We start from the raw sequence: 27,103 nt of genomic DNA, 5'->3' as shown, positions 1-27,103 counted from the left end.
TACAAAATTCGCGCAAGTTCGCGCCCGTCAGTTTTGACGTCTGTTGGCATTAGTATTTCAAATTTCGAATAGTGTCCATCATGAGTAAGGATTCCGAATCATTTGCAGAGGACTTTTACCTTCACGTGCCTCAAAATCCCAGAATTATGTGAGTAGGAATCCACAAATGAAAAGTATTGCAACATCTTGTGAAATGTTTATAACCTCGAATGATGGATTCGAAACGTCATTAAATTTGAATTTGTTTCAGTGCTAAGAAAGAAAGAGTGGAAGAAAGCCATGGGTCGTCGAAACCACTTCGGGTTGAGATGCAGACGCTTCGTCTTAGTGGAGAATCTCAGAATTTAATCCTAGAAACTTTGAGGTTCATTCACGGACCAGATTTTGAGCTCAAGAAAGCCTCAGCTTACAAAGTATGTATATTTTTATCCAATAAACCTCCGAAATCACTTTCATTACTCTTATAAACGATCTGAAATACAATAAAGTGTGAATTAGCTATATATGCCTTTCATAAGCCCCTTGAAATGATTATTTCACAAATAAATCTCGATATCTTGTAAATATTTAACATCTTTTTTTGAAGGTTTATCAAATGTAAATTTTATGAAATTCAAACATCTCTTATTACAACAGTATCGTAGCCTAAAACTACTGCTCATTTCGCTCATTACCACAAGCGATAACTTATCATTGATGTATTTTATCTTTAGATGGGACATGAAGAGAAAAAATAGGTTCCAATTTTTGTACGTCTGATTTGACATCCATCGTTCTAATGCTGAACAACTACAAAATTACAAAATCCGATCTATGCTAAATTGGCACCGATTTTCGCTCTTAGAACATATTTCGACGAGATATTAGTATGCAATAGCTTCTCTAATTGTATATCTCTATGATATTTTATCTATTCTCAACCTTTCAATTGAATTTCATATTAAATACATACTGCTGATAGCTCCGTTATAAGCTCTTTCTCATGAACGAAGCATGTATCGGAAAGAGATGTTACAACGGAGCTCTTAACGGCAGGATCATACAGGCTTGTGATCTCTAAATCCAATATATAATACCAAATCAGTTCTTCTAACAAGTGGCGGTGAATATAAAATGTTTTATATTCCCATACCTCAACACTGCCAAAGAGAAAGTCGGCAGGCATGATAGTCTCGTTCCAAACAACAATAATAAGGATAAAGTAATCAATGATTAACTCTTTGTTTAATTTTACAGGATAAGAAAGGTACGGGCCATGCCAACCGCTACTGGCTGGAGAGAGGAAATCTGGTTGTGTCAGGGGTATTCGACTACTCCAAGAAACGAAGTGAACTCTCCACCAACGAGGATAAATTTAGAATGTTTGCTCTCAACAAACTTGAAAGGTAAAGGCCCTTAAGTCTTCTGTATGCCTCATATATTGAATAGCATAATACAATAAAAATTTTATTAACGTAACTATTATTCTTAAATTAATATAATCATGCCAGGCTTCTTGACATTTCGTTCAACACCAATTTACTACACGTAAAGAAATCTTAATGTTTTTATTTTCCTTTTATCAGTTATGGATTTCATAAAGTTCATTGTGCAGAAGCTTTGGACTACACGAATGGACAAATCGACGCTGCCTTATACCTTTTGTACTGTAAATATTACGATATCGACGAATCCGTGGACGTTTGTTGTGACTCTACAGATAATGAATTATTAGATTATAAAGTAGACGAAAAAGCTGTACTAGAATCAATGTACGAATCGGCCTTTAAAGAAAAAGAAGCTAACTTGCAATGGGAAATTACTTTAAATCTACAGTACATTATTAAACTTTACGAAAACAAAGAAGCGAAAGTAGCGTCACAGCGAAAAGAAAACATTAATTACAATAATAAAAATAACAATTTCAAAACGAAACCGTCAAATATCTGTAGAAATTTCTCACAAGGATCGTGTAAGTTTGGTAACAAGTGCAGGTTCTCTCATCAGATGCCGGCTGAGCCCCTCAAAGAAGTCTGTGATACTACAAGTGCAAACAATGAGTTTGTTTTAGAAATAAGGTTTCCTCCAAATAGTAAATACCCCTTCGAAAGCCCTTATATATTTGTTAAATCGAACGCGCCATCAGGCTCCCTCCCGCCTTTGACGTGTTTGCACGTCTGTAGAAGATTAATAGAAGAAGCTAATTTATTGTCGCAAGATGGCATTCCTTCAGTGTACTCTATCATAGATTTACTTCAAAACGAAGAAGCCATGACTACCTTCTTGAAAGAAAATACCAAACAGTTTATAGAAGGCTACATTCCTCTGTATCCCATCATTATCGAAGAGGAAGAAAAGACCATTAAGATACTTCCGTCGCATTATGAAAAAGCATCCAACAGAGATAACCGCTTAAATCTGGATATGGAGTCGATACGTAAAGAAGATGATCTCTTGGCTAAGAAGTTCTTGGAAAAGCAAAGTAACGGGCAATATAAGAAGATGTTGGAAGGGAGGAAGCAACTCCCCGCTTGGAGCAAGATGAAGGATATCTTGAGCACTATTGACAAGTCGCAGGTATGATGATGCTTTTATGTATTTTAAATCCTCACCCTTTACAGACTTCCGTTTTCACCCATACTAACTGTATATAAAAGATAACCGAGCCTTTCGATCGCATTGAAAGGCTCGGTCGTCTGACCATCCTTTCCTTAAGCCAAATCCATTGTTCGAAACCTTCCCTCTAGTCCTGGGTCAATTGTGATCAACCCGATCATTTTGAACCGATTGAACCAATCAATGATTGATCGGTTTTTCATTTGATCGATGAGATGTCAGTGCATGGGCGTGGCAAGGGACCATAGATGTATAAATTTTGTAGACAGGGCATCTCGAATCTCATTCTCGCATCAGAATGATGAAAAAGTGACTCGAGACGACTGGTATACACAAAAGGAACTCCATTGAAAAATATTATGGATTAAAAAAATATATTCATGTAGATCAACAAACGCTTACAGATTCAGATTACATAAGTGTTATTATATATTAGTATGTATTACATATAATTTATAAATTGTTATTTAGAAACGAATAAAACACCATCACATTAAAACGAACTGTTTGGTTGGTACGACTGAATCTGTTGATACTGACGTCACCAGTCACGGAAATCGATATTGACAAGTCAATATTTCACTGTGGTTATGTATAGATATTAAGCCAATGAAACTCTGGTTTTGTTTGCATTTAAAAGATTTCATTACAGGATAATCTTTCCATGGTTGATACAGAGATGATTATTTTATTCTTCCAAGTATAATACTGACTCTGTAAATGCAGAATAAAAGCTTATAAGTAAAAACATCATCTTATCACTTGTGTAAAGACATAGTTTGCTATAAAAATACATTTTTAATTATGTATGGTAAGTTTCAAACTGTTTGAGATTATGATCATGTCATATTTGACATTTTCTTTACAATAATATCGATTATACTTTCGAATTGGTTTCGGCAACAAAGGATTTTAATATACGTACTATTACTGTTGTCATGATCAGTGTATTATAATTGCCATAGATTTAGACGTAATACAATGATTTTATTTCATAGTAATGCAGGTTTTGGAACACTGATAAATTGCTTATCAGATGAGGTCACAGATGTATTTTTGCACTTTGGTAGAATACAATAACAGTGGTGATGCGATGCTGACATTCTACATTCTTCAGTTTTAAAAACAGTTAAACTTAAGAATAAAAAACGTCTCGACTCTCAATGCGTCCATACAAAATACAACGCCTGTTGAAATAAAACATAAGCTTTTTGTGACTGGTCACACAGAGAAAAACTATAATTATTTTAACGATTACAATAAAAAATAAATACTGTGCAGCCACTTCCTTAACCCGACTCACAACGCTGCACAAACAGGGGAGCTCTTGTGAAGTGTCACATAAAAAAAAAATTAAGAAAAGGACTGAAGTTTATACTTCTGTTTTTGAACTTTTCTTTAAAATTCTGTTATGCCGTTGAACGGATTTTACTTACAGCTTTTGTAATTTTCAGATCATGGTAATCTGCGGAGAGACTGGTTGCGGCAAGTCTACTCAGGTGCCTCAGTTCATCCTGGACGAGTGGCTGCTGAACCGGGCCAAGTCACGCGTGGACTCGCATGTGGAGATTGTGTGCACCCAGCCGCGCAGGATTTCCGCCATTGGGGTGGCTGACCGTGTTGCCGATGAGAGAGTGGAGAAGTGCGGCAATTCTGTTGGATACTCGGTAAATCAATTTTATTATTTTTTAAAATTTCACTATAAATTGAAATATTTATCCATTTTATAAACAATTTGGCTTCAAATCTTATTGGTTTCATCGGTTTCATGACGAAACAAAACATGAAGATAAATACCAAAAAAACAACATACTTCACCTAACCTATTATTTTTACCACAGTGACATTACAATATATCTAGACTTGTTATTCTCTCACAAAATTAAGATAAAATGCGGCGAGTAAGAAACACGGGTTGTTTCACATAATTTGAAGAATTCATCGAATTTAAACGTTCATTTTTGGGTTCTGTGAAAGTCCTATTCGAATTCTGTTACTGTATCATCATAGACTAGTTGCCTGACAGAACTGAAATAATAACAAAACTTGAAAAAATCTTTCACAGAACTTAAAAATTGACTTTGAAATTTGAAGAATTGTTCAAATTCTTTGAAACAGGGTTTCCAGTAAATTCTTAATTCAAACGTTGTTGATATTTGACAAATTTCATTTACTATTTTTACTCCATATAATGTCAGGAATCACTGGTTAAAATTAGTCAAGTACGTCCCTTAACACCCTGTAAAGACTGTAGAAATCTCAAAGTAGCAAGCAAAAAGTACGTCAATTGAAGTGCGTTGGATTTCGTAGATTTAATACTAAACTGTCAAACGTCACGTAAGTTTGTGGGCTACCTCTAAGTAAATTGCCTAAAAAAGGGCCAAATTGCCCTCGTGTGTAATGAGAAATAAAAGAAAAGAAAATAAAAAGTAAAGCCAATGAATAACATTTCATTTGTAAATAAATGCAAATTACTTATTATTATAATTATTACAATTGTTTCCCGCCCAAATATTTTATGCGTGGTTAGACAAAATGCAAGGCCGACTAGTCAGTGCTGTCGCTAAGTAAACTTCATTGCTTAAAATGGTCAAATTAGTGTTACCTGTGTGGAGTTTATATTATTTCAAGTTTAGACTTAGTTTTTCTAGTTTAACTTTAGAATTCAATACTTAATTTGTGTGAAAGCACTATGAAAAAGTACATGATTACTAGCAGTTAAAAACCCGCTCCGCGGGTTTTTTTCTGCTAGGCCCTGCGGGCGGCTCTTGGTTAGGCTTCGCCCATTTTAAGTGATATTAACAACAGTTACATTTAATAGATAGATTTTAGGACATTCACAGAGAGAGGGTGAGTATATATATTGTTAAAACACGGAACAGGAAGGAGTTAATTAATAATAACATGCTAAATTTACGCATAATAAGAATGACAGTTGTTTGAATAAATGAAATTTTACGTATTTGTGATGGATTATTTCAAATGAAACACTATTATTGACTACATGTCTACAACTGATATTAACTGTTATCTTAGGTACCTAATATAATTAGCTCATAGGAGACTTGCAGTGCTTAAATATGTGTTACAACCGTCAATGTCTATAAGTTGAATCAATATCGTTTAGTTTGTCACAATTAAAGATAGTTATAACAAAGTTGACTTAAATAATAGATTATTACATATTGATTAATTGTACCCGTGTTTATGAATAAAAGGAGGGTAATTGTGCGATGAGATTAGCAGTCGGTTTAATTGAAAGGTGTTAATTTTACTCCAACTGGTGGTAATTCTTTACCTACAACTGTTACTGCATCTAATAAAGTTTAAAGTTAGATTATATATACAACATCATCAGGAGAGTAAAAATCTATATATAAAGGTAGATTATTACAATATAGCGCCCCTGAGGTGATATCTCACAAAAGCGGCGCTATGCAAATTGTCCAATAAATAAATATAATGTTTACATTTTATTGTGTATACACCGAAGTCAAAAACTAAATATAGATTGCAATTGGGAAAGAAGAAGTGGAAGGAGGGGGGAGGGGTAAGAGTAGGCTGGGTTTATAATAATTAGGAATTACAATATCGTTAGACGGGAAAGACCAGTTGAGTGGGAAAATATTTAAAAGAGAGTTTATAAAAAAATTCTTGTTAATTATATCTGCTTTTATATTAACATGTTTCCTCGTTTCTAAAATTTCAAAATTATTTATAGTGAAGTATTTTAAGACGTGAAAAAAACAAATAGCATATAACCATAAAACAATATATCCATAAGACAAATAGCATTTATTAACACTTGCGATAAAAAATTCAGGTCTTAAAATACTTCACTCAGGATATAAAGCATCGCAAATAAATAATTTTGAAATTTTAGAAATTAGAAAACATGTCAATATAAAATCAGATATAATTAATAAACAAATAAATAATATAAATAATAATGAAAAATGCCATTACAAAGTGATAAGCTTCCAGAAGAAATCTTCTTATTAAACGCTTGTTAATCGTAAGTAGTCAAATATTGTGAGCTGCATATTTAAATATTCGCACCATTCATTTGGTTCGTTTTTATACCGCCAGAGGTGCGCTCTGTCGGCCATCTTATCTATAGCTGTGCGTATCGGCCATTGACGGAACGCATGATTTTTTTATAAACGTCAAACATAATCACGTAACTGTGGATAATTTTCACTGTAATGTAATTAATCCAATGGATTATGAACTTTCTAAAACATATTTTCTTCGATATTATCCAAAAATTATATGAGCAGAAACGATGCTTTTGAAGAAATCTCGTATTATTATGAGGCGATCCTATTTTAGTATGAAATCGTGTCTTAATTTTCAAGTTAGCTGAATTTACCCGAAACAGACAATTTTAATTTGACCAATCAGAGGGCCTACATCGTCCAGACGCTAGGACAATAATACTATCAGATGCTGCGTAAATATGTACGAACCGAAGCGCTAGCCGAAACACGAATTATGGGAAAGGAATGAAACAACCGCAAATGGCGCGAAATGGTTGCTTCGTTCCTTTCCCAAAATTTAGTTGGTTGGGACCTCGCTTCTGTTCATTCGTGTAAACCCAGCATCTGAAATAACATTCATTCTATATATAATCTCTGAAATTTGAATCTTTTCATTGACAGATTCGGCTCGAAACCAAAGTTTCTTCAAAGACCCGTCTCACCTTCTGCACGACCGGTATACTTCTCCGGAGGTTGGAGAGCGACCCAAAGCTGAACTCGGTGACCCACGTCATAGTGGATGAAGTCCACGAGAGGTCGGAGGAAAGTGACTTCCTTCTGCTGATCTTGAAGGACATCCTGGCTTCGAGGAAAGACTTGAAGGTCATTCTGATGAGTGCCACTATGAACGCCAAACTGTTCTCAGATTATTTCGGAGATATACCAATTCTAGAAATACCAGGTATGTAATGTAAAATATTTACAATTACCCATCATTGATACATATAGATAATAGAAACGGATGGAGCATAACGGCATGAAAGCGTGCTGACTGTCGCCGACCTACGATCAAACTGGATGAACTATCAAAGCAGCAAAGCCAATGAAAGTTTTGCGCTTGATGTGTAGGTAGGAACAAAGGCGGGGTACTGCTGTGCATAAATGTATTTGTGATTTGTAGTAGTATGGGTGAATGATGTTGATGACACGCGCTTTATATTAACAATAGTTTATGATTGAAAATTGATAATCTGTTTAAAAATTTATTGTTTATAGATGTAAAAAAATCTGTTGGTATTCCTAAATAAATAAATGATCCATCTCCCTTGTTTCTAATAAATTTTTATACACTATGGTCTGCCGTCTAGAGGTCTTTTGCTCATCTCTCTCTCATAGACAATCTCCGATCATAATATTCTAACTTTTTATACTAGTAAATCATTTTTGCTTTCAGGAAGAACGTTTCCAGTGGAACGATTGTTCCTTGAAGATATATTGGACATGTCTACGTTTGTTATGGAACAGAATTCAAAGTACACTCGAAAATTGAAAAAAGGTAGCAATCCGAAATAAATATGTAATATGATTTTTATATTTACAACCTTTTTCATATTTTGATGCACGTGTATATTAAATCTTTTTTAAGGGTCGTTTGATGATCTGGAAATAGAAATGAGTACCTGTGACGTAATGGCGCCCAATTCTTTACCAAAAGCTAATATAAGAGATGAGAATCTAACATTGACTCAGACGCTGGCAAGGTATAATGGGTACAGCAGTACAACATGCAAGAATCTATATCTAATGGATCCTGAAAAGGTGTAAATACTTCATCTATATATTATACATACAAAGTACCTACTTTATCTCCAAATCTGTTTCTTTTCTTTTTAATTTTTTGAGCAAGATTTCGCTGACCTCCCATTATAATAATTTTTTTATGATTTCAGATACATTTGGATTTGATAGAACATATATTGACGTACATAGTACAAGGTGATCACAATTGGCCAAAAGATGGAGCCATTCTGGTCTTCCTTCCTGGTATTTCAGAAATAACCTCCCTCCATGATCAGCTTTGTGACAATCAAATATTTAGTCCCAGGTAAATATATATTATGTTCTACAACTTTTAAAGCTCTGGCACACAGAAAGCGATCTGTCGCGACGGGCAGAGATCGTAGAAATCTGGTTGTATTACACAAGATTGCATCATCTCCGCTACACACAGGGTGATCTGTCGCAGCAAGCCAGTTGTGATCGCAGCGGGCAGCGATGCAGTTGTACAAAATTACAAAATCCATATAATGGCGGAAGAAACGGAGCTATTTATCGAAAAAGGGAGAGTGTATGCTTGTTTGTACGACACTTCTTAAGAATTATACAAAAATAATAGAATAGTAACATACGAAAATTTGGATAAAATCTACTTTCATGAGATTGAAGCTCAAAACAAAGGCGGTGGTACTTCCCAAATCTTTTCCTTTTTGTATTGATGTCATGTACCCAACATCGTCTTTTTTTCTATTACTTTGTAAGACTAATAGAAAAAGAAGTTGCTCCTCATCCAAACAAAAACTGTTAAAAAAAATACAGATCTGCCCGCTAGGAAGCAACCACGATACTGGATCGCTCTCAATGGTATTACGGCCTGTGTGACATTTTTTGTCGCTGACCGCCGAGCCGATCGCCAAAGTGTATCAAAGCCTTTATTGATTGTCAATCTGTCTCTTTCAACGGTCGAAACTGAGCTAACACGAAAGAGAACTCATTCTATGTCGTAGTTTTGGACTGAGTATAACCATGTTTGAGTGCAACATATTCATGGTTCAAGTTCTTGAATCATTATGTTGGCTGCCTGAGGATTGATAATTAAATTATGTATGTTGGTAAACCAGCTCCAATTGGTTATTTTAAAATCTGATCTTGGTAGACACAAAAGTAACGAATACCAATTGATTTGTATTCTTAAAGGACTGGAAATTTCATCCTCGTTCCTCTGCACTCGACCCTCACCAGCGAGGAGCAGACAGCTGTCTTCCAAAAGACCAAGAAGGGAGTCCGGAAGATTGTCATCTCCACCAACATTGCCGAGACTTCTGTCACCATCGATGACTGCGTGTTTGTTGTTGACTCGGGCAAGATGAAGGAGAAGCGGTATGTTTTATTAATCCTTTGGATATTTTGAGATTTTTTCATCAAGTCACTTTAGATAACCATGTCAGATTCATGATTTATTTAGAAATAATCCCAGTTGGCATTCATTTTCAATTAGATTTGCTATTTTTGAACATATCCCAAAATGAAGTACTGCTGTTGAAAGCAGATGAAAGACTCTTCAGATTTTAATATTATAACACCTCTAATTAAATATATTACTGCTCCTCATTTATATATGCTCTCCTTTCACTGTCATCTCTATTTATAAAACTTATTCGTGTAATTAATATGTTGTTAATGGACTATTTGTCCGTAAATAAATAAATAAATAAATAAATATTAAAATTTCGATAAAAAAAAATAGAGGATTTTTTTATGATTCTTTTGTCGCTCACCAATTTGAATTTTCTTGGAAACCGATTAATATGAAACTAAAAACATATTTATTTATATAGCTTTTATTCGTTTCATACAAAAATCATTAATAAAAAATTCACAAACTTTGACAAATTTTACGCTAACATGTAAGCAATTAATTTTGAAGTATCTATGGTAAGCTTTTTAATGCAAATATAAAGCTTGGTGTTGCCTCTTTCTAATGCTGCTTAAATCATATATCTCACCTCCGTACAAAAGGAGATTGAATGACTTTTACGAATCCATATCATTTTGTAAAAAGACTACTGCTATCGACGGACTGTGTACTAAAAGGCACAAAAATTCCCCAAGGGTTACTTTGTTAAAATTATTATGTACAATACTTATGATGCCATCTATATAAGATTGATTAAGCTTAAAAATCAACACCAAGGCAAGGCTGATAAGAATTAAACCACAACAATGAAATTACTCTAAAAGTCCTAAAGTTTTGTTTTTGAGATATTACAACTTTCTATGCATACTGTTTATTTCAAAAGCTATCAATACATAGTAATATTCATAAAACCAGGACAGCTATAATACCGGGTAGGAGATGTAGCAAGGATGGAAGTTAGCCGACAACCAAAGAGGCTTTTTTATAAACCTGCAAGACAAAGAAGTGTTGGAACCCTTTAACTTAGGAAGCTGAACAGTGTGGAGGCAAACACCGCATCCTAAAGCCATAAGAAACTGGAGTAATACTGCGGGAGACCAGCAGGTTTGCTGATGTTTCCCAAAAGTGTTCAATATCCTCTAAGTTTTGTGTCAATGATGTACGGAAGTCTTTCGTAAGTATTTTCAACATGATTTCTTGTGGTTTCCAGTTTCGACTCCAACCGCAACATGGAGTCCCTGGAGATGATCTGGGTGTCCAGAGCCAACGCCCAGCAGCGCTCCGGAAGGGCGGGCAGAGTGATGCCGGGTGTCTGCATCCACCTCTTCACAGGACACCGCTTCGAGAACCACTTCCTCCACCAGCCCATCCCAGAGCTGCACCGAGTGCCTCTAGAGCAGTTGATCCTCAGGATAAAGACACTGCAGCTGTTTGAGGGAGTTGATGTACACAAAGTTCTAGGTATTGACACTTCAAATGATTTTTTTCTGATTTTTCTGTTTCAAATTTTCGTTTGAGAGTCGCTAACATTGTCTTTGATTAATAAATATTAAAATTTGAGGTTTTACTCATTAAGTTATCCCAAAGCGTATTGTTTTGAATATTCTAACTATTTATCTATGTCTAAAATGATTCCTTTCCCACCGGTGGAACCATAGACATTCAAATCAGTAGACAGGAACTCAAGGGTGAGGGGAACAAACCATATTGCAAGAAGCGCGGAAAGGGATGTGGGCGACACCCTTTCAATACTGGTCAATAAATTAATCCAATAGTTTTCAGACACCTTGCATCATCATCATTATTAATACTTCAAAAATAAAATCTGCTCGTCCTTTTTACGTTAGCGCGCAAATTACTAGCAGCAGTAAAAAACGTTATTGCAAATTCCAAATCCTGCAAAAAAGTTCAGCTTGTTTCCGGAATCGAATATTTTGTTAACAGTATTCAGTTAACACACTTTTACAAATAGTTTTTTCACCGCAATAAAGAAACATGTGCACCCGAGTTAATGCTTATGGTAAATAAATGGTAGGGTTGTTACACAAATCATTATGGGTCAGTTGTTCCACAGAACTGAAATAAAAACGGAACCTTAATGAAACTTCACAGAACTTGAAAATTAACTTTGAAATTTGATGAATTGTTACAGTATAATTTGTTTCAGGTGGCACGATAGAACCGCCACTAGAAGAGAACATCACCTCGGCTCTTTCCCGCCTCAAGGATGTGGGCGCGCTGGATCTGGCGCTAGACCTCACGGCGCTCGGTGCCCATCTGGCCGCGCTGCCTGTGGACGTCCGGATAGGCAAGCTCATGTTGTTCGGCGCCATCTTCTGCTGCCTGGACTCGGCGCTTACTATCGCCGCGTGTCTGAGTTACAAGAGTCCGTTTGTGGCGCCTTTTGGGAAGAAGGTATTACAAAATGGAATTTGATTTTTATTTATTGTTTTCGGAATCTGAATTAGATTGACGCCTTGTCTATGTGATGGATACCCAACCCGAATAGGACAAGAGGAAGAAGATGTATGTATGTTTTCCTAATCTGAACTCCAATTGTTTCCTTAAATTAACCGAACACTTTTTGGATTTACTTGAGTTTCAAGACGCTTTTTGCTACTGTACAATCTATCTATATAAATAAAATTGTAAATGTTTGTTTGTTCAAATCTTTGATTTATGAAGGTTCTTTACCATTTGCCTTGAAATTTTGACACAATGTTGCATTTGAATGTGCGTGTGTTTTTATACATGCTTTTTTTTAAAGCGCCATCTGTTGGACGTAAAAACAACATGCGCTATTGTTTGTCTATCTGCACAGACAGACTGAACCCCAACAACGCGTGGCGGGGTACAGCTAGTTAAAAAAATATGGAACTAACTACGTTTTCAAAGCTATTTTTGCGATTTTGAAATTTTTGTCTAGAATTTCAAGGCATTTAAATCAAATCACAATTTTTTTTTGCTATTTCATATACAGGTTATTAAATGACGTAATTGACTTAACTTTTACCAGTGATTCCTAACATTATTTGGAGTAAAAAATTTAATTGTAATTTTGGTCTCTGATGACATTTTTTTTTTTTTTTCAAATATAAAATTAGGTATTATTGGCGAGTTAGAGTCGAGGTGAGGGGGTGGGCGATTACTCAGTCGAGTGACCAGTGACGACATGTGGATGATTTTTTTTTTTTGGTTTTAAAAAAAAAAATAAAGTCACCGGAGAGCAAAATTTCATTCACATTTTTTACTCCAAAAAATGTCAGGAATCACTGGTTGAAGTAAATCAAGTACTTCTCTCAACACCGTGTATAATATATTATATAATCAGATTTCTACTTTATGTTGTTTTTATTAAATGCGTATTATTTACCACTTTTAAGCAATTATTATTATCCTAAAACACCTATATAAATTTAAAAAATCTCCCGAGAAAAAATACATGCCGCCGACGGGAATTGAACCCGCATCTTTCTGATTACCGGTCACGTGCTCTAATTATGTATTTTAACTCGGAAGATTTTTCAATTTGTATGTTATCCTTTGTGCTATGCATAAAAACGGTGTCTCGTAAACATCAGTTTATCATTAACAATAATAAGCTTGTTATTTATTTTATGAATTATTTTCTAATTATTATTAATGTTTGTTTCAGGATGCTGCAGATGCCAAAAAGAAGGAATTTGCTGTAAACAACAGTGATCAGCTTACTGTTCTTAAAGCTTATAAGGTATAAACATCTCTTAATTGCAAATATATTCTTCTCTCCTTTGTGTTCATTTAGCCACCATCAGTTCCTAGGGTATCTAGTCAGACCAGGGGTCGATTGAAACAACCATACATCTATATGATATTGACTAAATCCGTCATCTATGGTTTTTAGGCGGTATATGCGAGCATGATCGCAATTGATTCCTACAGCCGGTAGTAAAAAGCCCTCTAATTATGCGCAGCATCTTGGCTATCACTGAGCTTCAGTTAACTGTCAATATATGTACATTACTTTTTGAATAATGTCATTCGTTATGCAATATTACTGGCTTATTATTGAACGGAGGTAGACTAACATACTTCCCCACCTTCCTCTTTCTTCCCCACATCCTTTAGCCCCAATTGGTTGGGGTATCTATAAAAAACGAAGCTCGTAGAATTGAAAGACATTGTATTCACAATTAATTGAATCTTTTCGAGTTTGGAGAAACAGAATTGTTCAGAATATCACACCTAGCTGACCAATTAACTCCCTTTTTACTGTGAAAAAATACTTGCGCACTGCCAATGTATATTAAAGTGAGTGTATTTCAATTTGACATTGTCAATTTATTAGTATTTTGACATTTAAGAATGTTGATCCATAGACAATACCCGCCATTGTTGCCATCATAAGGTGATTTCTTATTTATTTCATTGTTAATATCGGCTTGGCTATCGACACACCCAACAATCGCACACATGCTTGGGAAATCGACATAAAATCGTGGTCAATTAAGCCTATTGATCCAATATTCTTAAGTTATCGTTTTGACCATGCTGGACCCCCAGATCTGAATAGTATGGTTTTTTTTCAACATTCCTCCCTCCCTTTTCCTACCCCTCTCTCACTACTTCAGCATCAAACAAACTCCCCAGATTTGGGATGTCTTAGTTCCTCTGGTTCCGTGCAGTTGCAACTCTTGTTTTTCAATCATATTTTCACTCATTTGTTGCACAAAAACTGACTGCATCTGTTATACATAATAATATTTATTTTTTTTTCTTTCACTTCAGAAATGGCAAGAATCGGTGGCACACAGTCGCTATGCGGGGCAGAACTTTGCCAGCCTCAACTACCTTTCGGGCAAGACGCTCTCCATGCTCGGGGACATCAAGCACCAGCTACTGGACCTACTGGGCTCAATTGGCTTTGTGCCCGCGTTGAGTAACTCTCGGAGGAGTAGGGGCATGGACAGGGTGGCGGAAATCACGGGAGCTGAGGTAATTATATTATTATTACTCATTAATTAAAAACTATGCTTTGCATTTTGCCCATCACTCTGTATGCCAGAATTGTGCTTTGACTATAATACTGCAGCCATTATGGTATAAACTGAAGCTTGTTTCTTTTCTGTCATTCTTTGCATCTTTCCCATTTATGAGAGGTATTGAGTCAGTTATAGTATTGCATTATATGCAGAGCGTTCAAGAGGATTCAATGATGCTTGTCATAAGATGGCAGCCATTTTGTCAGTTGAATACTGAAATGGCAACCATTTTGTAAATTTTGTAAAGCTTAAACGGCCATGTTGCAAAAAGGAATGCACCACAATGCACAAGCCTTTGAGAAGAAATTTGACAAAAAATAGTACACATTCAGTTTGTTGTATGTATATAAAAATATTATGTTTAATTTGTAAAAGTTATCATTATATTTTTTATTGTTTCAGCTAAACGCTAACGGTGACAATCAGAAGCTTCTTGCGGCAATCCTATGTGCTGCTCTGTATCCCAATGTTGTCAAGGTAAAACTATTTTATTTACGTCAAACTGACAATATTATCTTCTTAATTGTTTAGAATTTATACTAGGTTCACGTGACCTACCAAAATAACAATATATGTTTATATTTTTAGGGTAATAAATCGTTTCCTATTTCCTCTTCCTTCACGAACCAACAATCTGGACATCCTTGGAGTGTCTATCATCAGGGCAGATGTCCATTGTACAGTTCATTAGTCAGACAAATCAAAAATTCGAAATTTGAGTTAAATATGCAGTTGTGTATAAAAATATACCTATCAAATACCGATACAAATTTTACTAAATCTCCGAGAAAGTATAAATGCCACCAACAGGAATTGAACCCGCAGCATTCTGATTGCTGGTCAGCTGCTGTAACCACTAAGCTTCGTGGGCTTATAACAAACCCGCCAAATAATTCAATATGTACTAGTATTTTTCATTCAACAATAATTGTTGCTTATTACATTTTTTCCACCTGAAAACTACCAGCTTTATTTTTTTTGGAAAGGCTTTGTTAGTGCTGAATTCCCCACTAGATGGCATTGAGATATATCTACATTTTTATGACCAGTTCAGTGGCTGTGTTGACATTGCGTCTGAGTACCACCCAGGCGTAGTGTGTTCAATTCCTCGGCTGGCTAAGTCCTCCATCATGACACAACATTTTCCGCTTACTGTGGTGGTAGTAAGAGATTTTCAAATATTGCAAAGTTACTCGTAACTTGAGAATGTTGTCTTTCTTTTAAAAAAAATCATTGGTTTAAATATTATTATTTTTCAATGATAAACTAATGTTTATAAGACAATGTTTTTATGCATAGCACAAAGGATAACAAATTATTATAAGCAATAATCATTCAACTGAAATACCCATAAAAATTTAAATAATCTCCTGAGAAAGAATAAATGCCGCCGACGGGAATTGAACCCCTGCAGCATTCAGATTGTTGGTCAGCTGCTGTAACCACTAAGCTGCGTCGGTTTATTACATAATCTCTGGAGATTTTTTCAATTTGTAATTTATATTTTGGGTATTTCAGTTAAATAATTATTACTTATAATAATTTGTCATCCTTTGTGTATATTTGTTTCATTAAACAATAATACCAGACCATTCCTCTTGGTGTTATTTTCTGGTTTAGAATCACGGGGTAAAACACAGGCGCATGGTAATTATATTTTTTTATGATGATTATTAAAACCATACGCCGATCAACAAATCAGCTCAGACATCCATCGATGACATCTTTTATTTATCATTTAAAACTCTTCTGAAACCTTGAATTTTTTATTACCATAACATAATCAAGCTACAAACCATTCAATACTAAAAGTATGGTCATCATTTATGATACAAACAAAACATAAAATTAAAGTTATAGAACCCAAGCTAGAGAGATATAGGTACTTATCAATTAAATGGCGGCAGTTCGGCGCCGTCGAGAATTAGGTTTTTAACGTATATGAATGGAGTAATCACATCTCTTCTTGAATATTTCAACAGATGTCAATGGAATAAAGAAATAGTACGGGTTGTTTCGGAGAATTTGAACAATTCTTCAAATTTCGAAGTTAATTTTCAAGTTCTGTGAAAGATTATAATATTACTAAGAATAGGACTTTCACAGAACCCGAAAATGATTGTTTAAATTTGATGAATTGTTCAAATTCTCCGAAACAACCCGTCTTAAGCCACATTTTAAATCCCGGTTGAGTACTATTTGACCTATATACTCTGCAAAATTTTCAAATCACATACATATGCGTCAGCCGCGACCTGGGGTTGACTTTCCAAATCACTTGCGTGTGCGTCAGCCAAGGGTAAATAGTTAACATGTGTATTATATTGCTTTTCTCATTATCTGAAATCTTAGTACATATTTGGAGATGTCTGACTAATGAACTGGTCGATCAATGTATTTGAAAATCTAGTTTATTCCTTTCCTCATATTTACTCCAAAGCCTAACTAATATTACGAATATCTTTTCGCCAGGTCCTCACCCCGGAGAAGTCCTTCCACCAAAGTGCCGGCGGGGCGGTTCCTCGTCAGCCCAGGCCCGAGGAGCTGAGGTTCAAGACGAAGCAGGACGGCTACGTGTGCGTGCACCCCACTTCGGTGAACTATACCGTGAGCCACTTCGCCAGCCCCTACATGGTGTACCAGGAGAAGGTCAAGACCAGTCGCATCTTCATCCGGGACTGCTCCATGGTACCGCTGCTGCCCTTCGTGCTATTTTCTGGTAAAACTCTTTCTAAATCATCACATTTGGAATCAATTTTGTGTATAACTTGGTGCTGTACAAATATATAATACATTTCTACAATGATCTATGTTATTACTAACCATAGACTAGTCGAACTTTTATCAATTTATGTCTTACAGATTACATTCACCAGTTCGTCGATCACTAATACAAAGCTACAATGCATTGAACGTGATGCTAGAATGTACATATGTTATAATTCTTATTTATTTATATTTTGTACAGGCAGAAAATATATAATACCATACTTACCTGGTAGGTCACTTCAGATTAACACTGTTTATGGTTTATTAGAGAAATTTAGATACGGTTCCCACGCACAGGACATAATTGGAAAATTGGACATAGTTAGGACGTTCCGGTATTTATTTCAATAATATATATTTATGTTCTTTAATGAGTGTTAGGAAAGGCATATTTTATGCTAGGCGTTACTACAGTACAAGGTTTTGAACAGAAATCATCTTCCTAAATGTGATCCGTCCCTCTGTATAAGACAGATTTCGAATAATATAAATCCAATAGTTTGGATGTATTATAGGCAATACAAAAATGTTACTCTCAGGCAGGTATATTTAATTTAAGGGTATGAGAGCTTAAAAAGGTAAATTTTAGTTTAGATCTGAATTCTATTGGACTTGTTACGCATCTTAGTTCCGGAGGGAGTTTATTCCAAGCCTTCGACACAGATGCTAGTAAATTTGATTTGATTAATTTGTGTTGCTTCACAATTTATTAATTTAAAATAATCTGTAGTATATTTGCAGCAAATTTCAGAATGGTAGATACTTTCAGTATCACCTTGGTGAAAGACCTCCATTCAAAATCGAAAAGTTGCTTGAAATGGCTTTAGACATGTTTGGTGACCAGATCTGAATAAACAGGTACTTGACAACCTTCCTCCTCCCTATCTCCTTCCCCACCCCACTACCTTTAGCATCACAACATATTACAATTGGGGATGCTGTAGTCTCACTGGCTACAAACGGTTGTTAATCACTATTTTAATGTGATTTTTCGTAAATTTGACTAACCTAATCTGAACTAATTGAATGTTGAACATAATTAGGCTTATACATATTTATAATTAGAGACACCCATTCATAGCATTAAAGATATTTTCGCGAATTAAAGCGATAAATGGTGTTTTTAGCGATAATAAAAATGATTTTTTAGTCCCTATAATCTTGTATTGACAAATCGTAGAACGAACATGACACACTCTACTGTAGAAACATGTGCCATGTTGAGTTTCAATCAATAATACAGGGTTTTCCAATAAGAGGTGTTATTTTGAATTGCCCGCTATTTCGGTAGATGTTACTTTTGAAGCTGTCATTTTTTGACATTTGACTAGTAAAAAGCCATTAATAAAAATGGAACGATACACGCTTCAACAACGCATTGAAATTATTAAAATTTACTTGAGTGAATCAAATCCAAATCATCTTGAGTGATGAGGCACATTTCCACCTCGGTGGCTTCGTCAACAAGCAAAATTGTCGCTTCTGGGGCTCGGAAAACCCAAGAGTTATTGTTAAAAAGCCTCTCTATCCTCAACGTGTGACTGTTTGGTGCGGTTCATGGTCCGGCGGAGTCATTGGACCTTACTTTTTCGAAAATGAGGCTGGAGCAACAGTTACGTTGAATGGATTGCGCTATCGAGAGATTTTTTTTTTTTTTTTTTTTTTTTTTTTTTGATATACCTACATATATATATTTCACTAGTAATAAGATAAGATATTATATTTATATTATAATATTATATTATATTATATTTATTATTTTTCAATGTTCTCCCATAAAAAGCAATTGCTTGTGTGTATGGGATGAGGTATTATTTGTTTAGTTTCTTAGATTTTTATTTAATTTTTCAATTTTTTGTTTTTGTTTTTCTTTTATTTATTTTTTTTTTTTTTAAATTTAGTTTAGGTTTTCAGTATATTTTTTTAATTGTGTTTTGAATTCTTTGAAACTATCATTTGGTGATCTTATATTTTCTGGCAATTTATTGAAGAAATTTGTTCCTAAGTATTTGTAGTTTTGCTGACCCAAAGTTTTTTTACAAATCGGAATTGGTAACATGTATTTTTGCCTGAGATTTGCTATGTTTTTGAATGGTACGGTTTTGTTTAGGATATCATCTTTGTAAACTTGTAAGGTTGCGTGATACAGGAAAAGAGTATTTAATTTTCTGACTTTAAATTCTTTGAAAATGAGTTCAGATGAATATAAAAATGATTTCTTTAATATTATTTTAATTATTAGTTTTTGCGCAATGTAAAGAGGTTGTGTGTGAGTTTTATAGGCGCCCCCCCATCCTATTATACCATATTGGATTATGGATTGACAGAATGCGAAGTACGTCATTCTCAGTAGTTCTTTATTTAGAATATGTCTCAAGCAGCTAAAAATTAAGGTTAATTTTCGTACTCTGTTTTTGAGAATGGTTATATGTGGTATCCATTTTAGGCATTGTTCAATAGTGATCCCTAGATATTTGGTTGAAGTTTTAATTTCAATATTAGTACATAGTAAGTTACAGTGGTGTTGTTGAGTGCTTGGTGCAGAGTGAATTCGAATGTTTATTTCATGCGGCGTATTTGGTTTGTTTATGAAAAATGGTACGTAGTGTGTTTTTTTAGAGTTTAACGTTAGTAGGTTATTGTCAAACCATGTTTTCAATTCATTGATGTCTGAATTAGCCTTTTTGTTCAGTTCTAACCATGTGTTTGCTTTTAGAAGAAGCACTGTGTCATCTGCATATGAGACAATTTCCCCGTATTTAGCAACTTCAAATATATCATTAGACGTAGTAAATTTATTCCCTAGTATTCCAATAGAAGAAAGTAAAACCATCATCAATAATTTGTTAAATTCATCTAACTTACAGAAAGACCTTATCCATGACCTTATTTTATTTTTCGAAGTTATTTTTAAACAAAATTATTTTCAATTTAACAATACAATTTTTAAACAAAAGGATGGCTTGGCCATGGGGAACAGTACGAGTCCTTTGATTGCAGACATTTTTATTAATAATTTAGAAAATAAGATTTTTAATAGCGGTGCCTTGTTACTTAAAAATGTATATTGTTGGAAGAGATATGTGGACGACATTTTTTGCATTTGGTTAGGAACAGAAAGACAATTGAACATGTTTTTAAACTTTTTAAATAAAATACACAAAAATATTCAATTTACATTAGAAATAGGTATAGATAAGAGTTTAAATTTCTTAGATTTAAATTTAACAATAATAGGTAATAAAATAGATTTTAATATTTTCCGTAAAGATACGTACACTGATATTGTCATTCATAATTGATAAATTAATCCCTTTTCTCAAAAAGTCGCAGCTTTCCATTCTATGCTTAATAGATTAATTTCTATTCCTTTGTCGGATCCTAATTATATCTCAGAATTAAATATCATAAAACAAATAGCATCTAATAACGGCTATCCTAATAAATTGATAGATGAAATACTAAATAAAAAAATTAAATATAAATTCTTTAAACTTTATATTTATCCTATTTATAAAGATACAAACAAACAATGGCGTAGAATTCTATTTGTAGATAATGATACTTCCAAAATTATAAATAAAATCATCCCCTTCACTATTCAACCGGCGTTTTATACGAATAACAAATTAAAAAAATATATTCTTAATAATAAAGATATTGATAGTCAAACTAAAAAATCAGGTGTTTATAAACTCAACTGTAATGATTGTAATTCCTTTTATATAGGAAAAACTAATAGAAACTTTGAGATCAGAATTAAAGAACATCTTAGGGCTTTAAAGGGAAACTGTGAATCAGAATTTGCGGATCATTTATTAAATAACGACCATACTTTCGATATTAATTCAGGTTTTAAAATACTACATTCTGGTTACAAGGTATCTCAAATCAATAATTTTGAAATCCTAGAAATAAGAAAACACGTGAATATGAAAGCAGATATTATTAATAAACAAAAAAATTTTATAAACCCCATTTTAAATATTTTCCCAATTACCCGGTCTTTCCCGTCTAATGACATTTTAATTCCTACTTTGAATAACCCTCCCCCACTCTTACCCCTCCCCGCTCCTTCTACCTCTTCTTTCTAGACCTAATTTTAATTATAACTTTAGTATACTTGTGCTCCTGATGAAGTGAACTTGGTTCATGAAACATGTTGAGATTTTGTATCGAAATAAAGTGATGTAAACAATGTTATTTGTGTTTTAATAAAAAATAAATAATGCCATCACAAAGTGAAAAGCAGTTAGAAGAAGTTTTCTTCGAAAAATTATATCATTTACATATAATATGAACAAAAGTGGTCCTAAAACCGTTGTATCGAGAAGTTATTACTTTCGGAATCACTTAATTCATTTAACAATTTTACTTGCTGTGGTCTATTTTCCAAAAAGCTTATAATCCAGGATAGTACCGTTCCATTTATTCCAATTAATTTTATTTTTTTTATTGAGTTAGTGTGTGAAATACTATCAAATGCTTTTTTAAGGTCAATAAATATTCCAATGCATTTTTCATTTGAGTCTAGGGCGGTATATATAAAATTAGTTATTTTTGCAATAGCATCGTGGGTGCTGGTATTTTTTTTGAACCCATACTGTTTAGAATTAATAATTTTGTTGTTCTAGGAAGGACCAGATTTGATTTTTTACAATTTTTTCGAATATATTTGATATATTTGATAAAAGGGATATAGGGCGGTAATTTTGTGGGTCGTTTGGGCAGTCAGCTTTATAAATCGGTGTTATTATTGTTCTTTTGTAGTTATCAGGAAATACACCTTTTATAAGGCTTGTATTTATTATATGAGTTAGGGGGTAAATTAGATATTGTTTCATTGTTTTTAATACGTTTACATCTATGTTGTCATAACCGGGTGTGGAACCCCCCCTTAAATCATCGATAATTTTTCCGACATCAGTTTCTGTTATTTTGTTGAAATTATTATATTGGTGTTGGGAAGCGTGGGGATTCTTTTTATTACTGTTGGGACATGTTTTGATGGCGTTAGCCAGATTTTTTCCGACATTTGCAAAATAGTTGTTTAGAATATTACAGCATTTTTTGGTGTCAAGTTGGACATTATACGTTTTTTTCCCATCTGAAATTTCGGATACACAACTGTTCTTTCTATTCTTATTTATTATTTCGTTTATTGTAGTCCATATTTTTTTATTATTGTTTTTAGCATCTAGAATTAATTGGGAGTAGTATCTGTTTTTCGTTTTTCGAATTAAAGTTGTTAATATGTTTTTATATTTTTTATAATAAGAAATAATTGATTTTTTGGCAGTCGGTTGATTAGCTAATTTGTAAAGTTTGTTTTTTTTTCTAACTGCTTTCACTAATCCGATAGTGATCCAGGGTTTTATTTTCTTTGTTTTAGAGTTTTGATGCAGATTTTTAATTTCAGAGGCATTTAAAATGTGTTCTGATAATTTTTTTTCAAATGATGATGCACATTGATTGGCGCACTTACTGTTTATTATTTCAGTCCATTTTTCGGTTATGAGTGATTTTTCTAATAGTTGGTAGTTTAATGTGGTTTTTGTGGTACTTGATTTAGGTAGGTTTTTTGTTTTATTTTTTGTTTCATAGTTAAAAAGGGTTGCGTGATGATCAGTTATATTTATCTTCCAGGTTGAGGATTTGATATTTTTTATATAATTCAGGTTTACATTACACCAAATATGGTCTAGACAAGATGGCGTTTGATTTGGTACTTCACGGGTATAGTTGTTGATGCACGATTTGAAGTTAAGATGAGTCATCATGTTCAAGAAGTTATTTTTTTCTATAGAATTATGGTTATTAGAAATATTTATGTTAAAGTCACCACATATAATCGTAAAAATCTTTGTTAAATTATTCAGGTATAGATAAAGTTCGTTTGTAAAATTCGTTATGTTTGATTTGTGTGTTCGGTATATTGTAATGATTCTATAAATAGAATTTTTAAATTTAATATCTATTTTTAAACAGTTGACAAATTCAATATTTACTTCTTCTGTGTTTATCACTTCACAATCGTCACGTACAAACATAATTATTCCACTATTTTTGTTTATATTTTTTTTAGTTGCTATTCCTCGGTAGTTGGATAGCGCACTTATGTATTGATCGCTGTTGGAGTGTGTTTCAGTTAACCCTATGCACACCGGTGATGTATTTAAATTATTAATATTTATTAATAATTCATCTAGATTTCTTGAGATACTTCTTATATTCATATTCAGCACTAAAAAAGTAGAATCCCTATTTTGACACCATTTGTTAATTTCGGTAACGTTTTCGCATATTTCTTCTGTAATGTTGTAGTTTTGGTCAATTTTTTTTGCAATGTAATCATCCATGTTAGTTGTAGTTGATTCGTTCCTTTGCAAATTGTAACATTTTTATGCGTTGTTTGCATTCTTCATTGTTTGCTTTATGATTTGTTGGAAAAGAACTTTTTTTCAAAAGATTGTTATTTGTGCAGTTTATGCACTTTGGGACTTCATTTTTGTTTTTACAGTCTCTAATGCCGTGATCTCCAGCGCAATAAGGGCAAATAGGTTTTTCATTTATTCTTAGACAGCGCGTGGCTGTGTGGCCGTATTTTTGGCAGTGGAAGCACTGCATTAGTGGGTTGCAGTCTTCCACCTTTATTTGGGAGAAACCCAGGTTTCTGATGATTAATGATTTTTTATAGCCGGAATTGGATAGTATTGATCTGGACAACGTTTACTTTCAACAACACGGCGCTACATGCCACGCAAGCAATGAAACCATTGATCTTTTACGATTGAATATCAAAATAACACCTCTTATTGGATAACCCTGTATAATAAACATGTTTCAAGTGATTTTGCTAATTTAATTGTTTTTCCCCTCTTGCCGATTCCCATTCCTTGAAGTTATCCTATTTAGCTATAAATGCTATGAAAACGCAAAATTAAAGCTATAAAAGCTAATTGTTCAAAAGTTAATGCTACATTTCTTAAAAATTAATGCTATGAATGGGTGTCTCTATTTATAATACTTGCGTTTTAAGATGTTTTATCAATTTATTGTGATGTAATAATTTTATTTTTTATTTCAGGCTGTCATTTGGGTGTGGAGCTTCAGAACGGATCCTTCGTTGTGTCCCTAGAAGATGGATGGATCGTCTTCCAAGTGGAGACGTGTCAGGTAATACTTACTACATATAAATAATATGTAGAATTCATTTATACTGTGTTTTACATATATTGTCACTTATGTGTTATAAAAACTCAATTAATACACAAATAGGTACATAAGTCAAAAGAAACGTAATATCTACATAAAAATACAAAATTATAATACATACTATGCAAAAGCTCACTCAAATGACAAATAATAAAAAGAATCACAAGTTAAATATAATATAATTAACTTTACACATTTTTCAGTAATAGCAGAACATTTTGTCTGAATCCATATAAATTAATGATGAAAATGTCTACTTCGTCACACTCTGTTATTATATAGTCTACACATATTCTGGTGAAACATGCTATGGCGTCTTAAATAATAGGAATTGAGAACATTTATTTCAATTATTTTTTAATGATAAACTAATGTTTATAAGACAAGGTTTTTTTATGCATGACACAAAGTATTATAAGCAATAATTACTCGTCTGAAATATCCATATAAATTAAAATATTTCCCGGATAAAAATAAATGCCATCGACGGGAATTGAACCAGCACCTTGATTGCCGGTCAGATGCTCTGAACCACTAAGCTACGTCGGCATATTCCCAACCCGCCAAATAATTCGATATGTTCTAGTATTTCAATCAACAATAATAATTAATATAATGGAGCTGCTTTGCGGGTGAGGGGAAAAAACATGGGCTGTCCCTTTCAGTGATTTGCCAGTAAATGAATCCGACAGTCTGCAGGCGAGTTATTTCGTAAAATGTTCCGATGAGCGAAACCGGTCTACATACGAATGATGACATTGTTTAGTGAAGAAATGCGCAAACCCTGCTGGTGCCAAGTAGTTTGTTACGTGGTTTGCCTCCTGCTGTCGAAATGATGTTCAGATTTTGCTTTAGGGCAGATCTATTTATTCTGACATTAGTGGTACCTACACATTACATTATTATAGTCAAAGCACCTGTGCCATCCAACATTCAACCTTCCTAACATATCAATGAATGCTATGCATTTATTAATGTCTTAATAAAAACCTTTAAAGGCTGAGTCTTCAACAAACTGCACCCATGTATGTACTATTAAAATTATACCACCATGAGCAAAGACACATTGTACTACACCATTAAATTCAATAACCATATTCCCCACCTCATTGAAATAACCCGTAGAGAATACAGCAGCATGTAAAAACAGTTAAAAGGTTTCGGTCTGGATAAAAACAATTTCACAACTTTTCCAGAACTTAATAACATTAAGGGGGTATTTCACTATCTCTGATTATGTTCTGACTAAGCACTAATCCGCGGATTAGTCATTTTTTCGTTTTCACTATATCTGAATAACGATAACGCTCGGGTTAAAGTTCGATTTGACTAATCAGTGCTCGAACTTCACGCTAGGCGCTATTCCTCGAATCAAAGATGGCGTCAAAACATTCCGAGTTTGACAGCTGAGAAGTGAGTCGAATTTTGTTGAATGAATTTGAATTCTTGTATGATCCATCCTGAATTATTTGATTGTGTTCAAAATAAGAAACAATGTATTAATTCGACACAAATCTATATAAAATGACCTGATAATCAACATAACATAACCAAAAAAATGCACACTTCGCGGTGTGCGGACTGTGACGCATGACAGCCGTGGCAGTAGATGGAGTAACTGCAAACATTTTGCGATGTTGCCAGACTATTTCGAGTGTTATCTATCCGGAAGCTCGAAACAATGGTGAAACGGTCGCCGTTGAATAACGAAGTTATTCTGATCTTTAAAGCCAGCCAACGGATAGCTAGTCAGATATTTAGCCCGACATAGTGAAATACCCCCTAAACCAAACATTACATTGTAATTATAATTGGTACTTTTTGTAATGTTGCATATTTTTTTATCTAATCCGCAGCAAACACATTCATTTTATGACTATCAAAGCAAATCAGTTAATTTGTTTTTCAGGTGGCTGAAATGCTGAAGACGATAAGAAGTGACCTTATCAACCTTTTAGAGGAGAAAATCAAAGACCCGTGTCTCAATTTACTGCACCACGACAAAGGCAATAAAATCATCAAGACAATATTACAAGTTATCACCAAGGATTAAATACAGTTATAACACTCAAACAATTTTACATGTTACAGTGTAAAAATATTTTGCTATTTATAAATGAATTATACAATGTTTCATAAAAAAAAGGATCTCATTTCATTATCCCAAAAAAAAATGGTTTGCCCTTTTATATATTTGAATGAATTCTTTTCTAGGCTAAGTAATTACGGAGCATTACAACAATTTTCTCCCAACCTTTTTCTTTCTCCACCTCTAATGAAATTACCCAAGAATGATGATAAACTGGATCGATGTATCAGGTCACATTGTG

General features: G+C 33.8%; 1 protein-coding gene across 1 annotated transcript; it reads left to right on the top strand.

Moving 5' to 3' along the window:
- On the top strand, nt 1-26,898 carry LOC149415540 (putative ATP-dependent RNA helicase DHX57). The gene is made up of 18 exons (XM_089642447.1): nt 1-148; nt 251-413; nt 1,237-1,385; nt 1,566-2,556; nt 4,050-4,262; nt 7,257-7,536; nt 8,029-8,130; nt 8,221-8,393; nt 8,525-8,679; nt 9,549-9,731; nt 10,979-11,229; nt 11,936-12,183; nt 13,424-13,498; nt 14,536-14,742; nt 15,192-15,266; nt 17,262-17,508; nt 24,646-24,734; nt 26,683-26,898. Exons 1-18 carry the CDS (start codon nt 81-83, stop codon nt 26,824-26,826), a joined length of 3,813 nt encoding a protein of 1,270 aa, XP_089498573.1. The 5' UTR covers nt 1-80; the 3' UTR covers nt 26,827-26,898.
- The last annotated feature ends 205 nt before the right edge of the window (nt 26,899-27,103 follow it).

Source organism: Hesperophylax consimilis, chromosome 18 (genome assembly GCF_061612785.1).
Source record: "Hesperophylax consimilis isolate HC1 chromosome 18, BYU_Hcon_1.0, whole genome shotgun sequence".
NCBI lineage: Eukaryota > Metazoa > Arthropoda > Insecta > Trichoptera > Limnephilidae > Hesperophylax > Hesperophylax consimilis.
This window is presented reverse-complemented; position numbering and strand designations above follow the sequence as displayed.

Bases quoted from the DNA above. Each gene is read 5' to 3' on its own strand.
- LOC149415540 (XM_089642447.1), top strand. From the start codon at position 81: ATGAGTAAGGATTCCGAATCATTTGCAGAGGACTTTTACCTTCACGTG. The intron at 4,263-7,256 runs GTAAATCAATTT...TTTCATTGACAG, and splicing joins GCAATTCTGTTGGATACTCG to ATTCGGCTCGAAACCAAAGT. The intron at 8,131-8,220 runs GTAGCAATCCGA...ATCTTTTTTAAG, and splicing joins CACTCGAAAATTGAAAAAAG to GGTCGTTTGATGATCTGGAA.